The sequence below is a fragment of the Ochotona curzoniae genome, unplaced genomic scaffold, assembly GCF_017591425.1.
Source record: "Ochotona curzoniae isolate NIBS_2020 unplaced genomic scaffold, NIBS_Ocur_1.0 contig_3520, whole genome shotgun sequence".
Taxonomy (NCBI): domain Eukaryota; kingdom Metazoa; phylum Chordata; class Mammalia; order Lagomorpha; family Ochotonidae; genus Ochotona; species Ochotona curzoniae.
In genome coordinates this window covers 5544883-5570716 of record NW_024465894.1, presented here as the reverse complement: position 1 = coordinate 5570716, position 25834 = coordinate 5544883, and the positions used below count along the sequence as shown (strand labels likewise).

General features: G+C 43.7%; 1 protein-coding gene across 2 annotated transcripts in view; it reads left to right on the top strand.

Moving 5' to 3' along the window:
* The first annotated feature begins 5762 nt into the window (after positions 1-5762).
* NCOA3 (nuclear receptor coactivator 3) overlaps positions 5763-25834 on the top strand; it is a 43335-nt gene continuing 23263 nt past the window's right edge. For both annotated transcript variants that reach the window (XM_040981355.1, XM_040981354.1), the window contains exons 1-5: positions 5763-6814; positions 21034-21135; positions 21859-22031; positions 23115-23215; positions 24764-24938. In XM_040981355.1, coding sequence (XP_040837289.1) covers positions 21053-21135; positions 21859-22031; positions 23115-23215; positions 24764-24938 — 532 coding nt within the window. In that variant the 5' untranslated portion in view covers positions 5763-6814; positions 21034-21052. The remainder of the gene's footprint in view (positions 6815-21033; positions 21136-21858; positions 22032-23114; positions 23216-24763; positions 24939-25834) is intronic.

Sequence of the window (25834 nt, the reverse complement as noted above, 5' to 3'; positions counted from 1 at the left end):
TTCCCATCCAGCTCCCTGCTTGTGGCCTGGGAAAGCAGTCAAGGACAGCCCAAAGCCTTGGGACCCTGCACCCATGTGGGAGACCCAGAAGAAGCTTCAGGCTCCTGGCTTTGGCTCAGCTCTGGCGTTGGGGTCACTTGGGGAGTAAATCAATGGATGGAAGATCTTCTTCTCTCTCCTCTTCTCTGTGTATCTCACTTTCCAACAACAAAAACAAAAAATAAATCTTTAAAAACAAAACAAAACAAAGCAAAACAGCAACTCATGGCCCAAGCCTTGGGAGCCTGTGTCTGCGGGAGAGACCCGGGAGAGGCGCCTGGCTCCTGCTGCCTGCCTTTGGCCCAGCCCTGGCCATTGTGTCCATGTGGGAAGGGAAGCAGCTGATGGACGCTCTTTCTCTCTCCTTCTCTCTATAAATCTGTAATACCTTTCCAATAAAAATAAATGTTACAAAACATTACACTTAAAAATCATGTAGAAAATATAAATAATGAGAGAAGTTACTTTTTTGGTTGTACAACCATTAAAAACACTGTATTCCTGATTGTAAGTTGGATATTAAGGTTCAAGTATAACCAGATTTAGTGAAAGGGAACTGTGCGCTGTCCTGCAGCAATGGCCTTGGTGTATGGAGCCGGAGGTGACAGGCTTGGGTTACCATCTAGGTGACTAGAAGTTGGCTAGCGGCATCAGGCTTTTTTATAGATAAGGGAGGAGGTATTGAGGAGCTTACGTAGTTCCCATGGAACGCATCAGCTGTTTCCACACCCTTGTTTGAAACTCTTTGTTTTGTATTTCCTGTCAAGTGTTCTCATTCAAATGCTATCCAATCAGTTGTTCTCATACAATTAATATCCCATCAGTTGTCATCCTGTGTTTGCTGTCCTGCAGGCAACAACATTCTATCCAAGATTTCATATAGAAAAATACAAGAAACATCTGTATTTGTTGCCCACGCTTAATATTTTATCCAGTTGGTAGAAATGTGTTTAAAGTACAGATATTTAGAGCATAGAGTATTAATTATACATAATGTTTTCTTAATTATAGTCATGTTAACTGTTTAAGGAGAGGGTTTGTTTTCTAGTTGTTGATAATATGTATTTTGATGATTTTTTTTTAGCATGGAGGTGTAATATTTGTTAATGTTGATAAGATGAAAATTCAGTTGAATTTCAGAACAAAAGCTGCAAGTATTTTCCAGTTCAGTCTTTTGTGTTTTAGATTTTACCATGGTTATTTTTAGGTCTCTTTTTGGTTTTATGTAAAAGAAATTTGAGTCTGATTCTGTTTTCATCAGTGGTCTGTATCCTCCTTTGTAGGCACTTTGCATAACAAGTACAGGTTAAATTGTGCTGAATGCTAAGTTTACTTCTGCGTTTGGCATTAAATGGTTTGCATGGAATGAAAATGATGCATTTTTAAACATTACAGGGGAGGGTATCTTTGATATACTGTTGATGTGAAAATTACATGTTGGATTAAATTTCGTAAATATTAAGGAATGAAATATTTTAATTTCACCATGCTAGGAGCTCTGAGGTCTCCCTGCGCTCTCCCCCCCACTCCGCAGCATAGCCCCTGGGAGATGGAATCCTGAGTGTTAGTAAATGCCATCACCCACTCCCCTCCCCCAGCCCCTTAGTGTGCCTGCAGCTGCAGTGGTAGGCATCTTTCAGGAAGTGACCTTGGCTTGTATTAATCAAATTCAGAACACACAAAAAAGCTGCTTGCTAACATGCTGACTTGATGTAAAATTTTATCACACCCATTTTCTTTCAGAATGAGGCCATCTTGTACGAAGATATACGGAAGGATCCTAATTTAATGTAGATAAAGCTTTTTGCCAGCCATATTAAGAAATCAACTAGATCTGTTTTAAAATTATAGTTTCCTTATTGCCAAATACGCAAAAGGGTTTGAGAGTGCTAACTAGAAAATTACTTGTTTTTAATGCTGAATTAAGAAATGACTATTTCAGCCTTACATTTACTTACTGTCTTTTAACAACTGACATTAAATTACTATGCAAATTTTATGCACTATGAAGTATAATGTACATAAACTAGAGGCATTGTAGCAGTGTGCTAAGTAAGGCACTTTTGCATGTTGGTTACTTTGGGGTTTTCAAAAATTTCCATATCGTCTGCTGGTTTGTATGAGGATGATCTTACATGAAATAATTTTCTTAGGCAGTGGTGGTACCTGGATGGGCTACTAAGCTTCAAGTTAAGTTAGTAGAATGCTAAAATTCAGCTACCTTTAGTCTTTGAGAAACATTGCTAACTAGGTTGACTACTTACTTAGAGTTCAAATGATTATTCTGATAAGAGCAGTAAATATGGCTATTTTGTACTTGCATCCTTCAAATGCTTCACAGAGATCTAATATTTTAATTTGGATCTAGTTTTAAGTGCAGTACAGTAAATATATAAAGTAGAGATTTTTTTGGGCCACCATCTACTGCTTTAAATATAGAATATTGAAAATAGTATTTAATGGTTTATTGATTTCTGTGTTTGGAGAAATTGACATAAAAAATGAAAGGAGGGTGCAGTTGGGTCTGTTGGGGGAGGTTTCACACCTGAGTTTATTGAATAGCCCATTACTCCTGGATTCCCCAAGTGTTTGGGAGAGAAGCAGAGGAGAAAAACACGTTCAAACCTTAAGCGCTGCACACACTCCATCTGTAGATTGGCAGTATGAAAAGGGAAGGAATATTCCATGTTTATGTTAATGATTTGGGGAGGGGATTGGAAGCCATGTAATTAGAAAAACTGGGGTGTAAATAATTAAAGCCATTACCTGAGTTATTTTTACAGCATTTGCTGGAAACACAGCCAGCACTGTCTTTTATTACTGTTCTTAGACTTGTGGTCTTACGGAAGTGTGTCTCTGCTTAATTTCATTCTTTGTCTTCATACGGCGTGAATGCTTGGTGTGTTAGTTGTTACAGGGTGTAGCAACAATTATTTCAGGGAGGAAAATGAGAATTGCTTGATTGTTTATACTCTCTAGCACCTGTAAAAGAAGGCACGATTTTAAGTAAAATTGTCACTGTGAACTCAAGACGTTCTTTGCCATCTCTAGCTTCTTTCGGGGGCGGGGGGGGGGGGAGAGAGACAGAGAGAGAGAGAGAGAGCTGAAGAAACAGAACACCTTACAAGAGAACCAGTATTTGCACTCTTGGTAGCCAATGGGTTAATGTTCATTTGCAGCCTGAGGGGTCAGCAAGCAGTCTGTTTCCTGATTGGCTGCTAAAAGGTGAAATTGAAACCACTGTAAACTTTTGACCCTGTAGCAGTTCTGGTGGAACGCCTTCCGCTGGTGGAGCCCAGCGCTCTGCCGCCCTCCCCACCCAACCCTCCCACCCTCTTTCCTGTATTTATTTTGCGTGCTCCTGTGGCACGGCACGCAGTTTTTCCAAGGGAGATGGAGGGAGGCAGAACATGCACTAGCAGGCAGTTTCGGTAACCACCTCATTCTTAACTTCAGCTTTGCCAAAGATGTGAGGCCTCAGTAAAAACTGGTCTGCCAAGCAGATTTATTTTAGTTTTCTTAATCTCAAGGTAATTTAAAAAAATGCTAGGGCATTTAGTGCCATAGTTCAGTCACTGGATAATATCAATAGATCAGCAAATTGCATGGTATAATTTTTTTGGGGACATGTTGATTTAAAAGTTTTTACTTTGAGCTACCTTTTACATATCGTATTTATTCAGATTTTCTATGTTTCATGTAATTTTTTTTGTTAGTTTTATTGGAAAGGCAGATTTACAGAGAGAAAGAGGTGTTCTATCCATGGTCCACTCTCAAGTGGTCACAATGGCCAAAGCTGAGCTGATCTGGAGTCAGGAGCCTCTTCTGAGTCTCCCTGGTGGGTGCACTTGGACCATCCTGCACTAGCTTCCCAGGCTGTAAGCAGGGAGCTGGATCAGAAATGGAGTAGCCAAGACTAGAACCAGCACCCACACGAGAGGCTGGCACTGGTTGGCAGGATTAGCCTGTGAGCCACCGTCCATCAAGCTGGACTTGATCAAACCTTTGTTTTTCTGAAACCAGAGATTCTATTTTTGCTTCATCATTTGAATTTCCAGGTTGACTATGTATAGAACTAAAAGTTTATAATTTCAAAATTATTTGTTATGATTATAACTTGTTAAAATAACTATATAGAATGAGTTATGTCATCCTGATCCTTTCTGTTATAAGTCATAGGATAAACGGCAATGTGTCAGTTTTTTTAACCCTTTTCCTATTTTATCAGACATTTGTTTTTCCTTTTCGCCCATTTAAAAAATGCTATTTTAAAAAAAATTGTTGGTGATGTTGTGATAAGTGTTCTCTAGACTAAACCCTTTTTAAAAAGGGTCTTTTAAAAAACATTATTATTATTTGAAAGGCAGAGAAAGCTGTCCACCTGCTGGTATGCCCCAGTGCCTGCCAGGCTGACCGAGGAGCCAGGCATGGCCCAGCTCTCCCCAGTGGGTGGCAGGCACTCAGGCAGTGAGGCCCTCGCTTGCCTCCTGGGGCAGGCAGAGCAGTAAGCGGCACCCTGCGCCTCGGCTCTCTGACTCAGGCACTTGGGTGTGAGTGCAGTGTGGGACGCCAGCGTCCCCAGCGGGGGTTAACGTGCTGTGTTGCAATTGTTCCTCCACCTAAAGCGTTTTTACTTACTTGGACCTGTAATAACAGACTAAAAATAGTGAAGTTGTTTTTTTCTGAATTTATATAGTTAAAAAAATATTGTAGCCTTTATGTAATTTAAAATTTTCATTAGACCCCACCTGATAGCCTTGTGGCTAAATACTTGTCTTGGATGTACCAGGATCCTATTTAGGTGCGGGTTTGTGTCGCAGCAGCCCCACTTCCCATCCAGCTCCCTGCTTGTGGCCTCCCAAAGCCTTGGGACCCTGCACCTATATGAGCGACCTGGAGGAAGCTCCTAACTCCTGACTTTGGATTGGTTCATTTCCTACCGTTGTGGCCACTTGGGAAGTGAATCAGCAGGTGGAAGATTTTTCTCTCTGTTTCTCCTCCTTTCTGTAAGTCTGACTTTCCAATAAAAATAAATACTTTTTAAATTTTCTGAGATTTTGTTTTCCCCTCTCATTGTGGCTGTAGATTGGTTGCATCTGACTCTCGTAAGTGAAATGTTATAAGTTTTGACAAAGGAGATGTTTTCCACTTGATAAACTGCTCTGCAGCAAAAACACCGTTGCATCTCACAGCAGCGTTCCGTGGCCTTTAGCTGGATGTCCAGGGTGTGAGCCTAAACTTACTCTGTAAGGCTTTGCAGATGAGCGGATGGCATCTGGGTTTTCCTGCATCTTTGTGACTTCAGAACAGTGAGGAGGTGATCTCTGGGAGGGTGCCAGCAGGAGCAGGGAAGAACAAGGAGCTTCATATGACTGCTGATAGAGCCCTGGTCCCTTCCACGTTCAACAGGAGAGGAGAAAAATGCGTCCACAACATTTGCTGGTCACTTATGTCCTGTTGGCATTTCCAGGCGTCAGCCTCATGTAGTTCCAGTTTTCTTTTTCTTTTGTCAACATTGATTTATTTGAAAGGCAGAGATCCAGAGAGAGAAACAAGAGGTAGAGGGACAGACATTTATCTTCCACTCTTCTGGTTCACTCCCTGAATGTTCAAGGTAAGATTCAGGAGCTAGGAAGCTTCTTTGAGTCTCCTGTGTAAGTACGGGATGCTTCTGCTTTTCTAGGCGCATTTGGAGGTAATTGGAGCAGCTGGGTGTGGGATAACCACCTATGGGAGATGCCAGCACCATAGGTAGCAGCTTTACCTGCAATATCACGGGTTAAGCCTGCTAGATTTTCGTTCACTCTTTTTCTTAGGTTGGCTATTCGTTCTGGTCTCAACTGGTCTGAGATGCCCTTTGCAAAGCTCCCTGCCGCCTGGGACTGCTGTTAATTTTATATCGTCAGTCCTACAGAGGGCACAGTGCCTCCCCATCCGTTCTCACTCTGCGTTTCTCATCTATTCTGTGGGCTTCGCTATTGGCTGTGTTGTTTGTTTCTTTCCACTTCCCAGCAGACCTGCCAGTTCTAACATGAATGCTGCTACTTTTAGGTTATAATTGTCCTGATAAAGATACTACTAGAATCAGTGGTTGTCAGGTGACTGCTCTATTGTTGCATTTGGAAATTCTTAAGTAGAGGTGAATGTTTTTATTGGCTCATTTCTTTGTGATATCAGGACCTACTTTATAGTTTCTTCATGTGGGAAAGCCTACTGTTCACATGTTTTATTGTATATAGTCCTCATTTTCCTATTTGGAAATAATACTTTTAGGTGAGCCAAATACATCCTTTTATGAAGCGGTCAAGGAAACCTGTGGCCCTTGCACCCTCCCCCTGAACTTGCTTGCTTTGTCCACCCCGTGGTAGACCCTGAGCTTTCTGGGACCAAGGCATTTACGCATGAGCACTGCCAGGGTGACAGTGTTGCCTTCCTGACTATTGAACATTCATGTGAGGGCATCTCAGTACATTTATTGTGTATGTTGCATCTTTTTTTTTTTTTTTTTTTAGCATAAAAGTGATAATATGGGAAAATGGGGTGCCTGCTCAGATACCTGGGAAGAACCATGGTACCTGAGGGCTGTTGTATTCTCCGGGTAAGGGAAAGGAACAGCTAGTTTGTGTGGCTAAAAACAATGTTTATATGAAGAACAGAGCATTGAAAGTTAACTCCTTTCTTTTTCCCCCTCAGGATTAAAATATTTGCTGAGCAGTGGACCCAGAGACCAATAAAAATAAACTTCTACCTGAATATCATTTGACTGGTTAGCCAGGTAATTCAGTTTGATTTGATCCTTTGTGATTTTTCTTTGATTTGTTTTAATTTAAACTTGCTTTCTGCTTAGTGTTTTATTCTGTAATACTAGGTGGATCAACGGGCTTGGGATGCGTGCCGGCCTGCCTCTCACCGAGCCTTCCGGGGTTAGGACGAGAGGACACCTCCTCTTCTGCTTAGGCCGTGAGAGCAGTTAGCAACGTCGGGCTCAGCCTCACTTTCTTGAGATTGCTTGGTTTGACAAGTGAACCTTAGCCTAATCTTTTTTAAAATTAAAAATAAAAATTTAAAAAGAGCTATTTGAAAGGCAAAATTTTAGGACTTTCCCCCCATGGCTTTCTAGGCACCTGGAACTCCCCCTGGACCCCGAGGTGGCAGGGCATCGGCAGCACGCGGGGTTAGAAGTGGAGCAGCTGAAGCAGTGACACACCCACTGTGCCACAGTGCATGCTCCTCTAAATAATTTCTTACCATCAGATTTAACTTGCTGTACTCACAGTTTTGGATGAGGTCATTTTTCTTCCAAATTATCTTAATTTAGTAGGTTATTAGGCTGCCAGGCAGTAATCTACCTACCTTCCATTGGTGAGGTTTGTCCCAGTAAACCCAGAATAAGTGCTACGTAATGGCCTCTCCGCATTGCAGTCTTTGTTAATAATTCGAAAAATATTTCAGTTGTAACAGTTAAGGTCTGCTTGTTTTGGTGAATCAGTTTACAGATATTGACTAAACCTACAAAATGATACTCTTGACATGAGAAGTAAAGAGGATTCCTTTTTTACTGTTTTTAGTTATGTATACATGTAATTTTACAGTGATTTTTGTATGCTCTGAGTCTTTTTAAGATTTGGGGGGTCATTTGGGGTATAAACCAGCAGATGAAAGAGTTTTCTCCTTTTAAAGGTTGGTTTTTGATTGGAAAGTCAGATTTGTAAAAGGAGAAACAGGGATCTTAATCTGCTGGTTCACTCCCCAGACAGCCACAACAGCTGGAGCTGAGCTGATCCAGAGTCAGGAGCCTCTAGCCTCCTCCAGGTTTCCCACACAGGTGCAGAGTCCCAAGGCTTTGGACCATCCTCTGTCACTTCTCCCAGGCCACAATCAGGTAGCTGGATGGGAAGCGGAGCAGCCAGAACATGAACTGGTGCCCATATGGCATCTGGCTGTTGCAGATCGATTAGCCTCTTGAGCTACAGTGCCAGCTCCCAAGAGTGTTCTCTTTTAACTGCCCAGTTTTCATTTTCCGCAGAGAACGCTCTCATTCCCTAGTTGCTCTTCGGATGCCTGCAGCAGCCTTCCAGTGGGGCCGTGGCTGGGAGTGAGGGAGTCAAGCCACGCTTCCTCTGTGGGTGGCTGGAATCCTCACCACTGCCTTGCACTGTCTGCGTTGGGAGAAGCTGGAGTCAGACCCGGGCACTCTGATGTAAGACATGAAGTGCCAGGGTTAACCAGCATTTTAACTGTTAGGTCAAATGCCAGTTATTACTTAAAAATTCTGTTTTGGGCCTGGTGTGATAGCGTAGCAGTTAAAGTTCTCGCCTTGAACACGCCAGGATCCTATATAGATGCCAGTTCTAATCCTGACAGCCCCGCTTCCCATCCAGCTCCCTGCTCATGGCCTGGGAAAGCAGGAAGGGAAGTGGGGCCGCCGGTATTAGAACCGGTGCCCATATGGGATCCCAAGCGTGCAAGGCGAGGACCTTAACCACTGCACCACCGCGCCGCACCGGGCCCTCTTTTGCCTTTCAAATAAATAAATCTTATTGTTTTTTTTAATTAGAGAATTAAAGTAGTCTTGAAGTCAGTTGTATTTTTAGCCAGTCTTTTTAGATGACATTTTTCTAGTCCTGGAAAGTGTGCGTGGCATGTAACACAAAAATTCAGTTGTAACCACAGAAGTTTTAAAATCTTGACATTGGAATCTCGGGCTCTGAGATCATTCATTGTCTTGAAGTAAAGCTTTCACGAGTTGATAGATTTAGCATCATGAAAATTTTTTTGTCCAGTTTTTATGTCAGTTTACTTAAGATGAGAACATACTGAGTATAGTTGGATAAAGAAATGCAAACATTGCCAAGGCCAAAATAATTACCAAATGGTTTCATGTAACATTTTGTTAAAACTTTAGTTTCTAAAACTATGTACCATAATCTTGCAGAAAATGCTGATATGAAGATAAGTTACTCCTGGCACAGTCTGGGGGTCGGGATGTATTTACGGTAGAATAGTGAAGGTGTTTGTCTTAGTCCTTCAGTTTGATTTGGAGTCATACCACTCAGGTTTAACTATTTTGGTTATAAACTCTGCTTTTATGCTCTCTAATTAAAATATGAACCAAAGTCATGGAAGTCTTATAAAGTAACTTAAAAACTAAACAATTTAAGGGAATTGCTTTCGTTTATTTCTTTTAAGAGCTGAGCTGTTGGCTCTTGGGATTCAAAAAAAATCTTTCTGGGAGAGAAGTGGACATTTGGTACAGTGGTTCTAAGGAGCTGCTTGGGATGTGCGCAGCAGGCATTGTGCCTAAGCTAGAGTCCTGATTGTGCTTCCAATTCCAGTTTCTTTCCAGTGTGTATCCTAGGAGGCAGCAGGTACTCTGTGAAATTCCTGGATTCTTGCCTCTCGTAGGGGAGACCCAGATTGAGCTGCTGGCTTCCTGCTGTGGCTTATCCCAGCCCCAGCTATTGGAGGAATTTGGGGAGTGAAACAACAGAAGGAAGATTTCTGTCTTCTTGAATATGTGAAAGTAAACAGTTTGTTAGTGAGATAGAAGCAAAGAGAGCTCCCATCTTCTGATTCACACGCCAGGTGGCAGGGGCTAGGCCAAGGCTAAAGCTGATATCCAGGAACTTAATCCAGTCTCTGTGTGAGTGGTGGAAATCCAGTTACTGGAGTCAGAAACCAGTCACAGAACTGGTTGCTTTGACATGAAACCTGGGCATCTTAAATGCTAAACCTGTGACAGATGGATGGCTTCTTAGGTTTATTGTCTGTATGTAGGAAAATGGACATTTGTTAGTTTTGTCATGATTTGTCGTATAACACCTCCCCCAATTGAAATCCACAGAACACAGAATCCCTGTTTTCTAGCATGGGAACTAGAAAGAACAATCTCATTTGGCTTCAGTTTCCTTATTTGTTTTACTGAAGGTCTCAGGCTTTTTTTGTTTGTTTGTTTGTTTTAAGATTTATTTATTTTTATTGGAAAGGCAGATATACAGAAAGGAGGAGAGACAGAGAGGAAAATCTTCCATTCGATGGTTCACTCCCCAAGCGGCCGAAACAGCTGGAGCTGAGCCAATCTGAAACCAGGACCCACGTGGGTGCAGGATCCCAAGGCTTTGGCTGTTCTTGACTGCTTTCCCAGGCCACGAGCAGGGAGTTGGATGGGAAGCGGGGCTGTCGGAATTAGAACCGGTGCCCAAATGGGATCCCAGTGAGTTGAAGGTGAGAACCTCAACCACTACGCTATCGTGCCGGGCCCACAAACCACTTGCTATTAATCCAGCCACCTTTTTCTGTTCTTGATGAAAATGGATGGAGGTATGATTTTGATAACTATTCATAAAAACTGACAGCTTTATTGGATTTGGACAAATGCAGATATAAAACAACTCTGAAATCAGTTATTCTGTAACTGATGTAATATTTGCATTTGCAACTTAATTAAGAAATGTAATTGGCCTGAATATCAGGCCAGTGATCTGAACACTGACATGCTGTGCAAATAGTGCAGTTTATATCCGTGTTATCACAGCTCTTTCCCTCATATGCCAGCTCCTAATTGCTTTCTTATGATTGTATTTGTTTCCAAAGATTGTTTTAATAGGAATTTGCTTTTGAATCAGTATAATACTTAATATATAAAGCCTGTAATATTTAGAAGTTGATACTGAAAACCTTTAAACTTCTGACCTTGAGTAGAATTTGCTGTGTATAATCATTGCTTGCAGCTGGTGGATTAGAAAAATTGCCTTTCTGGGTTTATGCTTTGTAAGAAATAGTATCTATTAGACACAAGTGTGTGACAGCCGACGTTGAGCTGTGATAGCAGGACCCTTGCTCATTTTCACATTTTAAAGCAACTTTGAAAGCTCTACATGTGCACACATGCTCGACATATGTTTTTAAGCTTTAAATAAATTTTCCATCATGTATTGCTCGTCATTAATACAAGAAACCTTCAATCTCTGAAGAGCTCCGTATGTTAACCTAAGTGCAGAAGCATCCAAAGAGCAGCACTGCAGGCCATTTCATTCATTTCTGTGGAATTCTGTCTTCCTCTGAGTTTTAAATAATTACAGGTTTGTTTGCAAGTCTGAGTTACAGAGAGATCTTCCGTCCTTTGCTTCATTCCGTAGATGGTTGCAAAGGGCTGGGCTGGGCCAGTCCAGAGCGAGGAACTTCATTTGGGTCTCCTGCATTTAAGTTAAGGGGGAATTAAGGGGGCCCAAGCGCTTTCCCCACATTCCACTGCTTTGCTGGGCCGTCCACAGGGAGCTGGGTCAGAAGCGGGGTAGCTGGGGCGGGAATTGGTACCCGTAAGGGGTTCCTGCATCAGATGCAGTTTGCCACAATGCTGGTCCCAATGCCTTTCAAAACAGATAATAAATCTTTAAAAACAAGTAAAATCAGAAGTATGTGATTCCTACTCTTGGTTCTTAAGATTATCTTTAAAGTTAGATCATGATAATCAAAAAAATTTTTTTGAACTAAAAATGTTTCATAATATGACAGCAAGCTTATTAACACCTTTTGTGGTTGGTGTTTTCACATGTTTTGACCATTTGATATTGGTGTGCACATCAGATTAAGTTGCTACAAGATACTGAGAGACAAGCTTTTACTTTAGAAGGTAAATTGACCATGCACAGCTATGATCCTGTACTCTTTTCCTTTCCAGACATGCTGCAGGAGGGCGAGAAGGGAAGGAAGTTGGAATTTAATGGTTCATGTGTAGGAGAAATTTTAAATGGATTTTTGATAAGCCTGTTTTGTGGTATGAAGACACCGTGTAAATTGTTGATGTTTCAGTGCTTGAATAGCTCTCTCCCGTTTATTTCTATTTGAAATGTAAGAAGCCTGAACTCCTTTCCATTTTTCTTCTGGCAGTTGAAAAGGAAGCCATTTTTATTAAGAATGATGTATTGTGAAAGGAATCTTAAATTTAGGCTAGTTAAGTTGCCACTGTCTTTCCATTTATGAAAATGGTGGCAATCAATTATGAATGTGAAACCCGCGTTTTCCAAGATGAACTCATACTTAATCACTGACGAGCCTTGTGCTGTATTTAATAACAAGTCTACATTTATATATCCTTTTGACTGAGGAATGTGTAGTATCAGAAATTTTAAGAAAATACATGAGCTGCTTACAGAACAACAGTTCAAGTTTTCCTCTTTCTACCATAGCATCTGCTGTGGTTTAACTCTCCCTTCTAAAATTTGTCTTGAAATTTAATTACCATTGTGGTAGTATTAAGAGGTGGGATCTTTGAAGAGCAATTCAGTAATGGATTGACATATTATTGTGACAGTGGACTAGTTACCAAGGGAGTAGTAGACTTTTTTTTTTCCTTCTAAATAAAGGTTTATTTATTTATTTATTTAGAAAGGCAGAGGTAGAGAGAGAATCTTCCTTCTGTTGTCTTACTCTCCAAGTGGTCGGCAACAGCTGTGACAGGGCAGGGCCAAAGCCAAGGACTCCGCACATGGGCACAGAGGCCCAAACAGTTGGGTCATTTTCTGCTCCTTTCCCAGACACATTAGCAGGACATTGGATCAAAAGTGAAACAACTGGCCCCCATTTTCTGTGCCACCGTGCTGGCCTCCGGACTTGGGTCAAGGTCAAGCTCTGCTCATTTTGCTCTCCACCTTTAACACCTGCCTCCCTTGTGCCTTGGGGTGGTGGGGCACCAAGGTGTTAGTGCCATCCTCTTGGGCCTCCCAGCCAGCTGAGCCAAGAGCCCCCTAGACCTGTTCTCACAGGCATTCCTTCACAGCAGAAAACCACAAGAGTTTAGCATTTCTAAGAGACAGCGCTTTAATTCTCTCAGACAGCCATTTAGATAATTTAGATAATTTACATAAGTTAGTCTATGTAGGAATTAGGAAACACAGATGTATTCTTTTCTGAATTTAGGTTGAAATCAGTGTACTTTATGTTAGAGACCCTTGTTTCTGTCTGTAGTCCTTAAGATTTTTGGGAAAACTCATTATTCAGGAGCCTGCCGTTTGCCAGACACGGAGGTGCTCTTCATTATTGGAGGTCTGATTTTATTTTTAATCTTTCCAACAATATTGTAAAGGTAGCTGAAACAGACTAGGCCAGGTGGCGGGTAGCTGGATTGGAAGCAGAGCGGTCACACCTGGAGCTGGAGTGCCGCTGTTAGAAGTAGCAGGTTAACCGCCTGCAGCAGGCTGGCCCCTGCTTTTTGCTTTCTTAAAAATAGTTCACTCCCCATACCTTGTGGGTGCTGGTTGGTGTCCCAGCTGCTTTACTTCCCATTCAGAGCCCTGCTTATGGCTGGGAAACAGTATGGGATGGCCTGAAGCCTTGGGACCCTGCACCTGTGTGGGAGACTTGGAAGAAGCTCCTGGCTCCTGGGCTGGCTTTGGATTGGTTCAGCTCTGGCCGTTGTGGAAGGTCTTTCTGTCTGTCTTTCCTTCTCTCCATAAATCTGATTGGTGTTTCCAATAAGGATGAATCATTTTTAAAAAAATAAAAGAGGTCACTCCCTAATGGCTACAGTGGCTGGGGCAGAAGCCAGATGCTAACAGCTCCATCTGAGCTCCCATGTGGGGAGCAGGAGTCCAAACACTTGGACTGCCTTCTGCAGCTTGCCCAGTACGTGAGCTGGAACCTGTGCCCCTTTGAGATGCTGCCATCGAAAGTGGTAGCTGTGCCATAACACTGGCAGCAGGTTTTGTTGGTAACCAGTTTAGTTGCATGATGGACTTTACAGAAGTTGATAATTATGCTCTTAAAATACCGAGGTAGTCCCTGCTCCCTTTCCTACAGGCTGCAGTAGCTTTTGTAAAGTACACAGAGGAAGCTTTTTTATGAAGTTATGAATCCCCCAGTTAACCTTTGAACGTCACCAAGGGAAAGCTCAGTCTGCGTTCCCGTTTGAGATCACTGGAGTGGTGTTGCTGCAGCTTCCTTCCCGGGTTGATGGGACCTCGTCTTGAAGATGTGGAGCTCCACAGAATGTGGTCAGCTGTTGTTGGAGGTCAGGAAAGTTTACAGAGTTAGTGTGGAGTTCCCATTTTGATGTTTTTTAACCTGTTACTGCTTCCTCACTATCCCAAAGGTTAGTGCTTTCTTGCTTTCTTTTTGGACATTTTCAAAAGGATTTTATTTGAAAGGAAGAGTTACAGGGGACCTCAGAGGGTGACTGATTTTCCTCCCTAGCTTGTTCACTGTCCAAGTGGTTGAGGCTGGGCCAGTGTGAAGCCAGGGCTCTGGAGCCCCATCCAGTTCTCCCAGGCACTTGGGCCACGCTCTGCTGTTTCCCTGGCCACTGCAGCAGGGAACTAGGTTTGAACTGGCAGCTTTGCCTAAAAGGGATCCCTGCATTGTAGGTGGCAGCCTAACACACAACACCGCCGACCAGCCTTTTGACAAATGCTTTCATTCTTTCTTTGTACATAGTATTATTATCATCCTAAGGTTGGTAGTTGCTTAGAGGTTTAATTGCTAGGAAAATCTTTCATAGGACAGGTGATTTCTAGGGACATTTCTAATACTGGTTTTAGACATCTTTCTGTCTCCCTCCCTGTTTATCTGCCTCCAACAATAAATAAATAAATCTTTTAAAAAGTGTCTATTTTACTTGAAAGAATTACAAAGAGCGCAAAACACAGAGATCTTCCACTCATTGGCTCGTTGTGCTGATGCCCACACTTGCTATGGCTGAGTCAGGGTGAGGCCAGGAGCCAGGATCCAAGAACTTCTGGATCGCCCATGTGAGTACAAGGACCCAAGAATACGAAAATGTTAGGATAAGAATATGAAAACTTTGAGAGCTTTCTCTGGGAGAATTGGGGAAGGTGTCAGAGTTGATGGTGTAACGTGATCTTAATATTCTAGCTGGATGTAAGATTTAAAAACAAAGGAGTGACTTGAGGTTAGAACCAAAACAAAGTGTTTCAGGGATTATCTTTTACCAAAACTCTTTCAACATAGATTACTTTGGTGAGTGTTGGTGGTGCGGTTAGTGAAAAAAGGGATGACGTGTTTAAAATGAAGCTCAATTTAAAGTGTGTGAAGCTCAGACCTAGCAGACATAGCAGATAGATCAGTGCATTGTGTTTTAAGAGGAGCAGGAGTTGGCGGCTGGTTAGGATGCTGTCAGGAGAGGTTAATTCTGTTTAGGTGGAACGGACTTGCTTCACTCGTGCACAGTGAGGACGTGTGAACTTCTGCTCTGCCGTGCATGCGTCCATGCGAGGTGGAAAAGTCTGTTGTAGCTGCCCCCCTGGGTGTGCCCATGGCAGATCTTCTGTCCTATGATTCACTCCCTGGTAGCAGAGCCTCTGCGGAGCTGGGATGGAATGCAGCCTCGTCAGGTTTCAGCCTGAACCTAAAGTTGAAGGAGCTTTGTAGTCAACCTGTGTGCTTGAGTGAAAGACAGACGTACAAAAGAGGGGAGGCTGTGTGTGTGGAGTGATTGATTCCTGTTCAGACGGTGTCAGTTCCGTCATATGGTAAACATAGAATGACTTTGTTGTTCCTTGCTGCATCCCTTTCCTGAGATGCTGGGATTACAAACTAAGCAGCAAGGGCAAGAAATGCTCAGGACTCCAGTGTACCCTGCTTCCTTCCCTGTGGACGTGGCCTCTACCGGACCTGGGTGTTGCGGATAGCAGATGTGTGCTCCCCTCTGTTTTTAGAAGGTGTCTGCAGGTGGTTCCCTGCGGGCTGGACTGCTGTGCTGCTGCAGCCTGTAGTTGTGCACATTTTCTCTTCCGATACTGCGGGAGTTACTCGGCTGCGGTGCCATTCGTCTTGGCCTGTGCCTAGAGGCCCTGCTGTTGGAGCTGCAACTGCACAAAAACTGGAAAACTGATTGCATTATCTCAACTATGTTGTATCCTCCAAAGCCTGAATTGTCAGCAAAACAAAAGGATCTGGCTGTTATTTTTATTTAAAAGCATTTTTTTTAAAGATTTATTTTTTATTATTTTTGTATTGGAAAGGCGGATATACACAGAGGAGAGACAGAGAGGAAGATCTTCCGTCCGATGATTCACTCCCCAAGTGAGCGCAACGGGCCGATACTATGCCGATCCGAAGCCAGGAGCCTCTTCCGGGTCTCCCACGTGGGTGCAGGTTCCCAAAGCTTTGGGCCGTCCTCGACTGCTTTCCCAGGCCACAGGCAGGGAGCTGGAAGGGAAGCGGGGCTGCCGGGATTAGAACCGGCGCCCATATGGGATCCCGGGCGTGCAAGGCGAGGACCTTTAACCACTTGCGCCACCGTGCCGGGCCCATATTTAAAAGCATTTGTTCTTTGCCTTCTCCTTGCATTTCTTCTTGTGCTCCCGTGGGTAACAGGAAGTGGAACGCAGGAGACCTTGGAAGGATCGTCTGATTAGTGAGGTTTTCATGATCGCCCCATGGTCATGCCCTTGCCTCTTCCGCTTGCCTGTGAAATACACAGGTGACCAGCTTGCGGTAACATATCCAGAAAGCGTTGTAATCTGTGTGATATTTCAGGGAAAAAAATAATCTGCAGCGTTAAGCCCATAGATGAACTTTGTGGCAGCTGTACTGAGTTGTCTAAGCAGGAGCGCTCATTGGAAACTGGAATCTGGAGTGCAGCCTTTATGGAGTGCCTGTCTCGGGTTTTCCCAGAGACTTTGATTCCCATCCCCTGCTCCCCTCCCTGTCCCCTGCTTTTATTCCCTCTTTTTCTATTTTTTTTTTGTATTGTTATTTTTGATAAATTTTTTTAAGATTTATTTTTTATTTTTTATTTTTATTTGAAAGGCAGATTTACAGAGAGAAAGATCTTCTGTCCTATGATTCACTCCCCAAGTGGCCTCAATGGCCAGTGCTGTGCTCAGCATGGCTCAGCTCAGCAGCATATTGTACCATGGTGCTAGCCCCAATTAGGAATTGTTTTAAGCTTTTTTTTTTTTTTTTTTTATTGGAAAGGTGGATATACAGAGAGGAGGAGGAGGAGGAGGAGAGAGGAAGATCTTCCGTCCTCTGGTTCACTCCTCAAGTGAGTGCAATGGCCAGAGCCACACCAATCTGAAGCTAGGAGCCAGGAGCTCTTCCAGGTTTCCAATGTGGGTGCAGGGTTGCAAGGCTTTGGGCCATCCTCGATTGCTTTTCCAGGCCACAAGCAGGAAACTGGATGGGAAACAGGGCTGCGGAGATTAGAACCAGCGCCCATATGGGATCTTGGTGGGTGCAAGGTGAGGACTTTAACCACTACCCTATTGCGCTGGGCCCTGTTTTAAGCTTAAAACAAAAATGTACCTCTACCTCTTAAAATTATTAACTAATTTAAAGAGTATATTCTACATGATCTGTACAAGAGAAGGGCAACATTTTATTAAAAAGATCTAAGAATCCCCTCTTATTCTTTTATCAAGCCCTTCTGTTAACGGGTACCTGAGTGCAAACATTGAATTAACTGGGAGGCTTTGCCTAAGGATGCTGAAGAGTTGTAGATTTTCAAAATGGAAGTTTTCTGTTAAAAACAGAATGTGATTTATAGCAGCAAATTAAGCAGTCATAAGAGTTGGTTTAAACAGTGTGTAAGCAAACCTGTGATATCCTGGTGTGAATGTGGGGGATGCAACCCTGAAGTGAGCAGACAGATAACCGTGAGTTTGAAATGACTGGAGGAATAAGCCACACAACGTCTAAATTGTTCCATACTTCCTGAAAGGTTAATTCTGTATGATGCTAAAAGTATGCAAGTGTTATGCTGTGTATTTTGGCACTTAATCTTCCAAAATTTCTTCTGTGTTGATGTGAATCTGGTATGGGAATGGATTGGAGATACATCTTAGGATTGTGTGCCGTCAGGAAAGGTCGGCTGGTGTGAATGACGAGCGTAATCCAGATGCCACATAGCAAGAATCTCTTGCCGAAGGTCCAGATATGTTGGATGCAACCGAAACAGGGAGGTTGCGGTTCTGCTCGGTAAAACTTGACTTTGAATACCCTTGTGAAGCCAGCATGTTGGCTAATACATACGGCGGGTGAGATCCTGTGTGCAGTTCTGCTTCCAGGGCCAGAACATGAGACACACCGTTCTGCTCACTGCAGCAGTTTCCCCCCTGACCATTGAGGTCTTTGCGGTGCAGTGTATCTTAGGGTGATACTGTTCTAAACACAGAAGTTACTTGCTGCCAAAAGCTTCAGGCCGCTTTTGTCTCAGGGGCTGTCCTGCATCTTCTTATTTCCTCCTGCTTGCAAGTAATGCTCAGACTACGAGGCCTGAAGCTCCCCCAAAGCCGCAGCATTAAGGAGAGTAAGACAACATCCAGGTTCTTCATGAGATTGAATTTCTAGAAGCTGGCAGCAGCCATCAGCAGTCTGCTTTGATGGCGGTGCACCTCCGACAAAGGCGGCTCAGGGGCGTGGATGCCTGCTTCGTCCGCTGTCGGTGGCTTTGCAGACCGCTAATGGTGCCTTTTCTCTTCCATGGTACAGGATCTAGTCAGTCTAGGATCAGATGTTCCATTCATTTCTGGTAGGTTTTGAAATCTAGACTTTGTCTTTTATGACGATTACTTCTCTGGGCTTGAATTTCAAGATCTGTGTATTTGTTTGAAAGAGTTAGAGAGTGACAGACCTGCAGTGGCTGGTGCTGGACCAGGCTATAGCCAGGGGGTTCATCTGTGTCCCCCATGCTGCTGCAGGGGCCTGCGAGCCTGGGCCTCCTGTGTTGCAGGGATCTGGGTGGAGAGGGAAGCCGCTGGGACCCGAGCCGGTGCCCACAGGTGGTGTGGTGTTGCAGGCAGTGATGGTAACCGCTATGCCACAAAGCTAATCCTGCTGATGACTTTCTTTGACTTGAAGTTGTTTAAAAGTGTAGATTTCCTGAGATTGATTGATTGATCCTGAGTTATGCTTTAAAACCATAATATTGAGACACTTTCAGTCAAGTTCAAGTGATTTTCTCTGTTTCATTTAAAATTATGTCAAAGAGAAAATATAAATTTTTCAGACATTTCAGCTTTCTGTTCTTTATACTTCACTGCCAAAATTATAAAATGGATTTTAGTAGTACTTAATATATACCTATTACATTAATGATTGTGGTGATATAATTTAGAAATCCTGATTATTTATCATGTGATTTGGATTTTTAAAACTATGTATTTTAAGTATGATCAGCATCTTCATTAATTTTTAAATTTTAGTCTTGTTTTCCTTCATGAAGGTTTTGTGCCACCTAGTGGACATTTGTATTATTTGGGCTATATCTCATTAAAAGTGCTTTACAACTTTGATCATTGATATGGAATTGAATGATTCTCATTGTCATTTCCTAAAAGAAAATTTAGTACAGATAAAATTATTAGTAAGAGAAGGCAGAAGGTGTCTTAAATTAAATTATCGGCTACCGTGTGTTAAAGTGGCTTCTTTTTCTCAGGAAATACCCTACATTTTTTCATAATAAATCTTTAGCTATCCTATACTCTATTTCTATCAAGAAACATCAAGGACCCGGCGTGATAGCTTAGTGGTTAAAGTCCTCACCTTGCACAAACCGGGATCCCCTATGGTCGCTGATTCTAATCCCAGCAGCCCCACTTCCCATCCAGCTCCCTGCTTGTGGCCTGGGAAAGCAGTCGAGGATGGGCCAAAACCTTAAGACCCTGCACCCGCGTGGGAGACCTGGAAGAGCTCCAGGCTCCCGGCTTCGTTGGCTCAGATTCGTTGCAGCCACTGGGGGAGTGAACCAGAGGACGGAAGATCTTCCTCTCTCTCTCTCCTCTCTGTATATCCACCTTTCCAATAAAAATAATAAATTAAAAAAAAAACATCAAAATAATTGGTGCTCTGTGCATCAATGTCAAAATGCCCCCCAACCTCGGGAATATGTACGCCAGTTGTAGCATGTCATTCCTATATTCTAGTTTTTTTTCCTTGTGGTGGAAGAGAGAACTCACCTGGGGATTGGTAGGAATGAGATTCCCAAAGGGACCTGCCAGGAAAGAGCCTGGGGGAAGTCAGACGTCTATCATTTGGAGACATCTTTTTCTAAAAAAATATTTATGTATTTTTATTGGAAAGGCAGATGTATAGAGAGGAAAAGAGACAGAAAGATCTTGCATTCCCTGGTTTATTCCCCCAAGTAGCTGCAATGGCTGGGGCTGAGCTGATCTGAAGCCAGGAGCTGCTTCTGGGTCTCCCATGTAGGTGCAGGGTCCCAAGGCTTTGGGCCATCCTCAGCAGGGATCTGGATGGGAAGTGGAGCAGCAGGGACATGAGCCGGTGCCTATATGAAATCTTGGGGCATGCTAGGTGAGAACTTTAGCCACTGGGCTATTGCACTGGGCCCTGGAGACCTCTTACCAAATTACAAGATAAGGTCTTACTGTATAAATAATGGTGAGGGTTTTGTCAGCACTGAAGATTTGGCAACCTTCTTTTCTTGTTATTGTATAGGAGGACAGTGTATTATTATTTTTTCTTTTAAAGCTTATTTGTTTATTTGAAAGGCAGAGTTATAAAGAGGCACAGATTAAGGAAAAAAGAGACCTTCTGTCCACTGGTGCACTCCCCAGATGCCCAAGAGCCGAGTTTGGCCCAGGCTAAAGGCAGTAGCGCAGCTTGCAACTGAGTCTGCTCTGTGGGTTAGAGGCCCCAGCCCTTGGCTCATTGCTGCTGCTTTCCCAGGCTTTGTGAGCGGGAATGCTATGTGGGAAGCCCAGCAGCAGGGGCTTGGACCTGCACTTGGATTTGGGATGCCGACCTTCGAGGCAGCAGCTCAACTCTCGTGCCACAGTACTCATCCCAGGATTTGGAAGCACTTCTGCCTCTGAGTTGGACATTCTGAATATTTACGCTGGCACATGAACTTGGATAGTTGCAGTATAATAATTTGTGATAAAGTGTGCTGATTTGTCTGACATTTTAGAACTGGAAAGTGATACTGATTTATTGGATGCGGTCATTCCACACGGCAACATTGTCATTGAGTCATGAATATTTCATAATGCTCGTGTCTGTCTTATTCTTCCTTAGTTGCTGATGAATATTCAAAATGAGTGGACTAGGAGAGAACTTGGATCCTCGGGCTAGTGACTCGCGAAAGCGTAAGCTGCAGTGTGATACCCCGGGACCAGGGTATGTGCTTCACGTGCCCCGGCCTCCCCTGCCCAGCTGCGTCCTGTGGGAAGCCAGCATGTCTGCTTCCACTTAGTAACCTCTGTGCTGACGTGCTGCCCCTTGTTGAGTGGTCCTGATGAGGGGAGCATCCTTACACGGATGCACTGCCCCTTGTTGAGTGGTCCTGATGAGGGGAGCATCTTGCAGTTAGTAAAGGTTCTAAAGGGCCTGGTTCCTGTGGAAGAGCATTCTGCCAACAGTCAGGGGAGTATTGGGGAGCAGACGACCAAGATTTGGGAAGAATCTTTGGTTTTGACCATGTAAGGCTTTACCGCTCTTTCTTTCTTTACAAAGCCAGAAGGTAAACCAATGCTGGTTTTTGAATGGTACTGCTCTTAGCCTTAAGTCAAGATCTCTGTCCTTTGAGTTTTACTATGATAATTGAAAAATAAATGGTCTGAAAAATTAATGGTCACCGTGAGCTATAAGTAGTTGTCACTGGTTTTGTTATTTCTTACTATCTCTCTTATTTATTCCTGTTTTCCTGATAAAGGAGCTAAGGCTAGCTCTACCCAAGGCCATCTAGCAAAAAGGCGGAATTGAATTCAGGTTTGCATGAATCTCTGCTAACGTACCGATTACAGTACAGTGCTTTGAGTCTCTGTTAGCTCAGTTTGGTTTGTTTACGTGTGAAAGCAGCGCTGCTGTACAGTCTGATGGGTTTTCGTTCTCTTTCCTTAGTCTCACATGCACAGGTGAAAAGTGGAGACGAGAACAGGAGAGCAAATATATTGAAGAACTGGCCGAACTGATATCTGCAAATCTGAGTGATATCGACACGTTCAATGTCAAGCCAGATAAATGTGCGATTTTAAAGGAGACAGTAAGACAGATTCGTCAGATAAAAGAGCAAGGTAATACAAAGTAAGAAAAACACTCAAGTTTTTGGGGGAGAAATGCCTTGTTGTTTATGCCCCACCTCCCTTTTGTCTGAAAGGTTTATTTATTTGAAAGGCAGAGTTATAAAAGCTGGAGGAGTGAGAGAGAGTGAGCTTTTATCAACTGGTTTGTTTCCCAAATGGCCACCGTGACTGGGGCTGGCTCAGTGTGAAACCAGAAGGCAGGAGCTGCACCCAAGTGTCCTCATGGGTGGCAGGGGCTCCGATGCTTCTGCTTTTTCTATAGCATTAGCAGAGTGCTATATTGGAAGTAGAGCAGCCTGGACTTGAACCTGTGCCCATATGGGCAGTTGGGGTTGCAGGTGGCATTCTTTTTTATAAGAAGATTTTATTTTATTTTTATCAGAAAGGCAGATATACAGAGAGAAGGAGATATGAAAGATCACTCCCCAAGTAGCTGCGTCAGTCAGAGCTGAGCCGATCTGATGCCACAAGCTTCTGGTACAGGGTCCCAAGGCTTTGGGCCATTGTGCGTTGCCTTCCCAGGCCACAAGCAGGGATCTGGAAGGGAAATGAAGCAGCTGGGACACGAGCTGGCACCCGTATGGGATCCCAGCACATGCAAGGCGAGGATCTAGCCACTGGGCTCTCCTGCTGGGCCTGCGGGGGGTGTTCTTCATGTGCTGCACCACAGCTCCAGCTTCTGCGTGTTGCCCTTCTGCTGCCTTGTTTAGACAGCCTGCAGCTACCTGGGGTTAGTCCGTGTGAAAGGTTAAATGCATGCACTGTCTTTGCTCTTTAGGAAACATTCAACAGAATTGGTATGTCATTGTTGCTATGTCACATCTTAGTTCTGTTTCAGGGCACCATGAGGTAATGCATTTAGTGCTGAAAGAGAATTTAGGGTATCTTTTTTCCTGGATAACTACACAACAATTCTAATTCACAATCATAGCGTCCTCTTATCAGGACATTTTCTTTATGTGTGCATGTATGCATGTGTGACTTTGTGTCGGCTCCAGATCTGTTTGAAGGCAGGCTTAGTCTGTAACTTACATACATATGCTATATTCATAGAGTTGTCTCTTGTCTTTTCAGGAAAAACTATTTGCAACGATGATGATGTTCAGAAAGCTGACGTGTCTTCAACAGGTCAGGGAGTGATTGATAAAGACTCTTTGGGCCCTCTGCTGCTTCAGGCAAGTGTGAAGACGTTCGCCATCCAATGCTGTGAGAGAGACAGACAGACATATACAGAGGTCTCCCATCTGTTGGCTCACACCCCACTGACCCTAGAAACTGGGGTAGGGCCAGGTTGAAGCCACGTGCCTGGATCTCCATCCACATCTGCTACATGGGTGATAGAGTCACCTGCAGGGGGGCCATCTTTCCGTTCTTTACCAGGCTCATCAGCAGGGACTGGGGGTGGGGCTGGCACTGTGGCAACAGTAAAGCCCCCACCTTGATACCAGCGTTCCATGTGGCGCTAGTTCGAGTTCCGGCTGCTCCAACTTCTGATCTCGCTCCTTGCTGATGGCCTAGGAAAAGCAGTAGATTACTGAAGTGTTTGGGCTCCTGCGCCCCTCACGTGGGAGACTGAGTGAAACTCGGGACTCTGGCCTAGCCCAGCACTGGCCGTTGTGGCCATCTGGGGAATGAACCAGTCTGTCTCTGTCTCTTCCCCTCTATCTGTGACTGACTTTCAAATAAGAAATCAAATACTTAAAAGAAAACCTTGGAATTTGATTGGCAGCAGAAGCACTGCACCTCCAGCTTGCGATCTCGTATGGATGCAGTGGCAGGTGACAGCTGCTGTGTTGGGTAGTACTCCTCCACTCCACAGGTGCAGGAGAATAAAATATTGGAACTTTTTAAAAAAGATTTATTTTTATTATTGGAAAGGCAGATTTACAGAGAGAAAGATCTTCCATCTGCTGATTCACTCCCCAAATGGCTGCAGTGGGCAGAGCTGAGTCGATCTGGAGCAAGGAGCTTCTTCTGGGTCTCTCACCCAGTGCAGGGTCCCAGGGTTTTGGGGCAGTTGTCCGCTGCTTTCCTAGACCACAAACTGGGAACTGGATCAGAAGTGAAGAGGCTGGGACATGAACTGGCACCTATATGAGATCCTAACACTTGGAGGTGGAGGACTAGCCAGAGGAGCTGTTACCATCTAATGGAAGCATTTGTCCTATCCACCTGCCTCTGTGCTCTGACCCTTCCCTAATCATCGGCCCACTGGGGCATACATCTTTCTCAGCTTTGTAAACAACACTGAAAATAGGAAAAACCTAATGCTTTTTTTTTTTTTTCTGTAATCCTTGTGTTTTGGCAGTAATCATTTTGGTAGAAACGATGGCTCTCAGTTGTTTGTAGTGATTGTTAAAATTTTCAAGTTTTGTTTACTGCCAAGGCTGCTGTCTGTCAGCTAAGGCTACCCTGATAGAGAATACCACTTGATCGTGGGACTTTACCAACCAAGTTTACTACTTGCCGGTCTGGAGCTGGGAGGGTAAGATGAAGGTGGCAGTGGAGTTGGTCTCTCTTCTTGGTGTGTCATTTGACACTTATGGGGGTTCCTGGCTGCCAATCTGCCTGGAGTGGGGTCCCCACTTTTCGACCCTTTCTCCTTAGTCACTTCCTCAGAGACTCTGTTGCTAGATACAGTCATGCTGAGGACCAAGATTTCAGTTAAGAGCTTGGGGGTACAGTTCTGTCACTAACAGCCTAACTAACATATCCTTTTTCAGGCATTGGATGGTTTCCTGTTTGTGGTGAATAGAGATGGAAACATTGTATTTGTGTCAGAAAATGTTACCCAGTATTTACAGTATAAGCAGGAGGACCTGGTTAACACAAGTGTCTACAGTATCTTACATGAAGAAGACAGAAAGGATTTTCTTAAGAACCTGCCCAAGTCTACAGGTAGGCTCTTAAGTGTGTGGCTATGTTTAATGTTTCCCCCTTGATCATTTCTTTTAAAATAGAGTGAATGTTTAAGAAAACAACAGATCAAACTTGTATGTAAAGGCAATTAGTGAATAGTAAACTTAAAAAAAAACGACTTCTTTATTTGGAAGGCAAAGCTCTAGGGAGGGAGGGCGAAAGAGAGAAGAAGAGAGTGCGATGGGATCCGTGGCAGCCTGAGCTGCCGGGCTCACCCAGACCAGACAGAGCCAGGAGACTGCCTGGGCTTCCTGAGTGGGAGGCAGGGTGCCTGAGTACTTATGCTGTTTTCTGCCTTTCTCAGCACATCAGTAGGGACCTGGGGAGGGAAGTGGAGCAGCAGGGACTGGAACCAGCACTCACATGGCATGCAGCTCTGGCTTACCTGGCTGAGCCACAGCCACAGGCTCCAATAGTGAACTTAAAAATAAAAAAAATATTTATTTATTTATTTAAAATTGATTTACAGAATGAAGGAGAGACGAAAAGATTTTTTCATCTGCTGTTTTACTCTCCAACTGACTTCAGTGGCTGAAGCTGAGCCAGTCTGAAGTCGGGAGCCTTTGGGTCCCAAAGCTTTGGGTCATTCTCTTCAGCTTCCCAGGCCATGAGCAGGCAGCTGGATAGGAGGTGGAGCAGCCAGGACATGCTGCTGAGGCATCTGGGATGCTGGACTTGCAGGAGGATTCGCCTGTTGAGGAATCACACCAGCCCCAATGGCAAACTTCTCAAATATGGCCTTAAGGACTTCAAAATTTGGTGTTTCATAGGGTCAAAATATGGAATGAGTTAATAAAATATATAGTTGTTAAAGTTGGAATTATTTTGATGCTTTATGTGTTGCCACTGTGAAATGTTAGCGTCATTGTTATGGA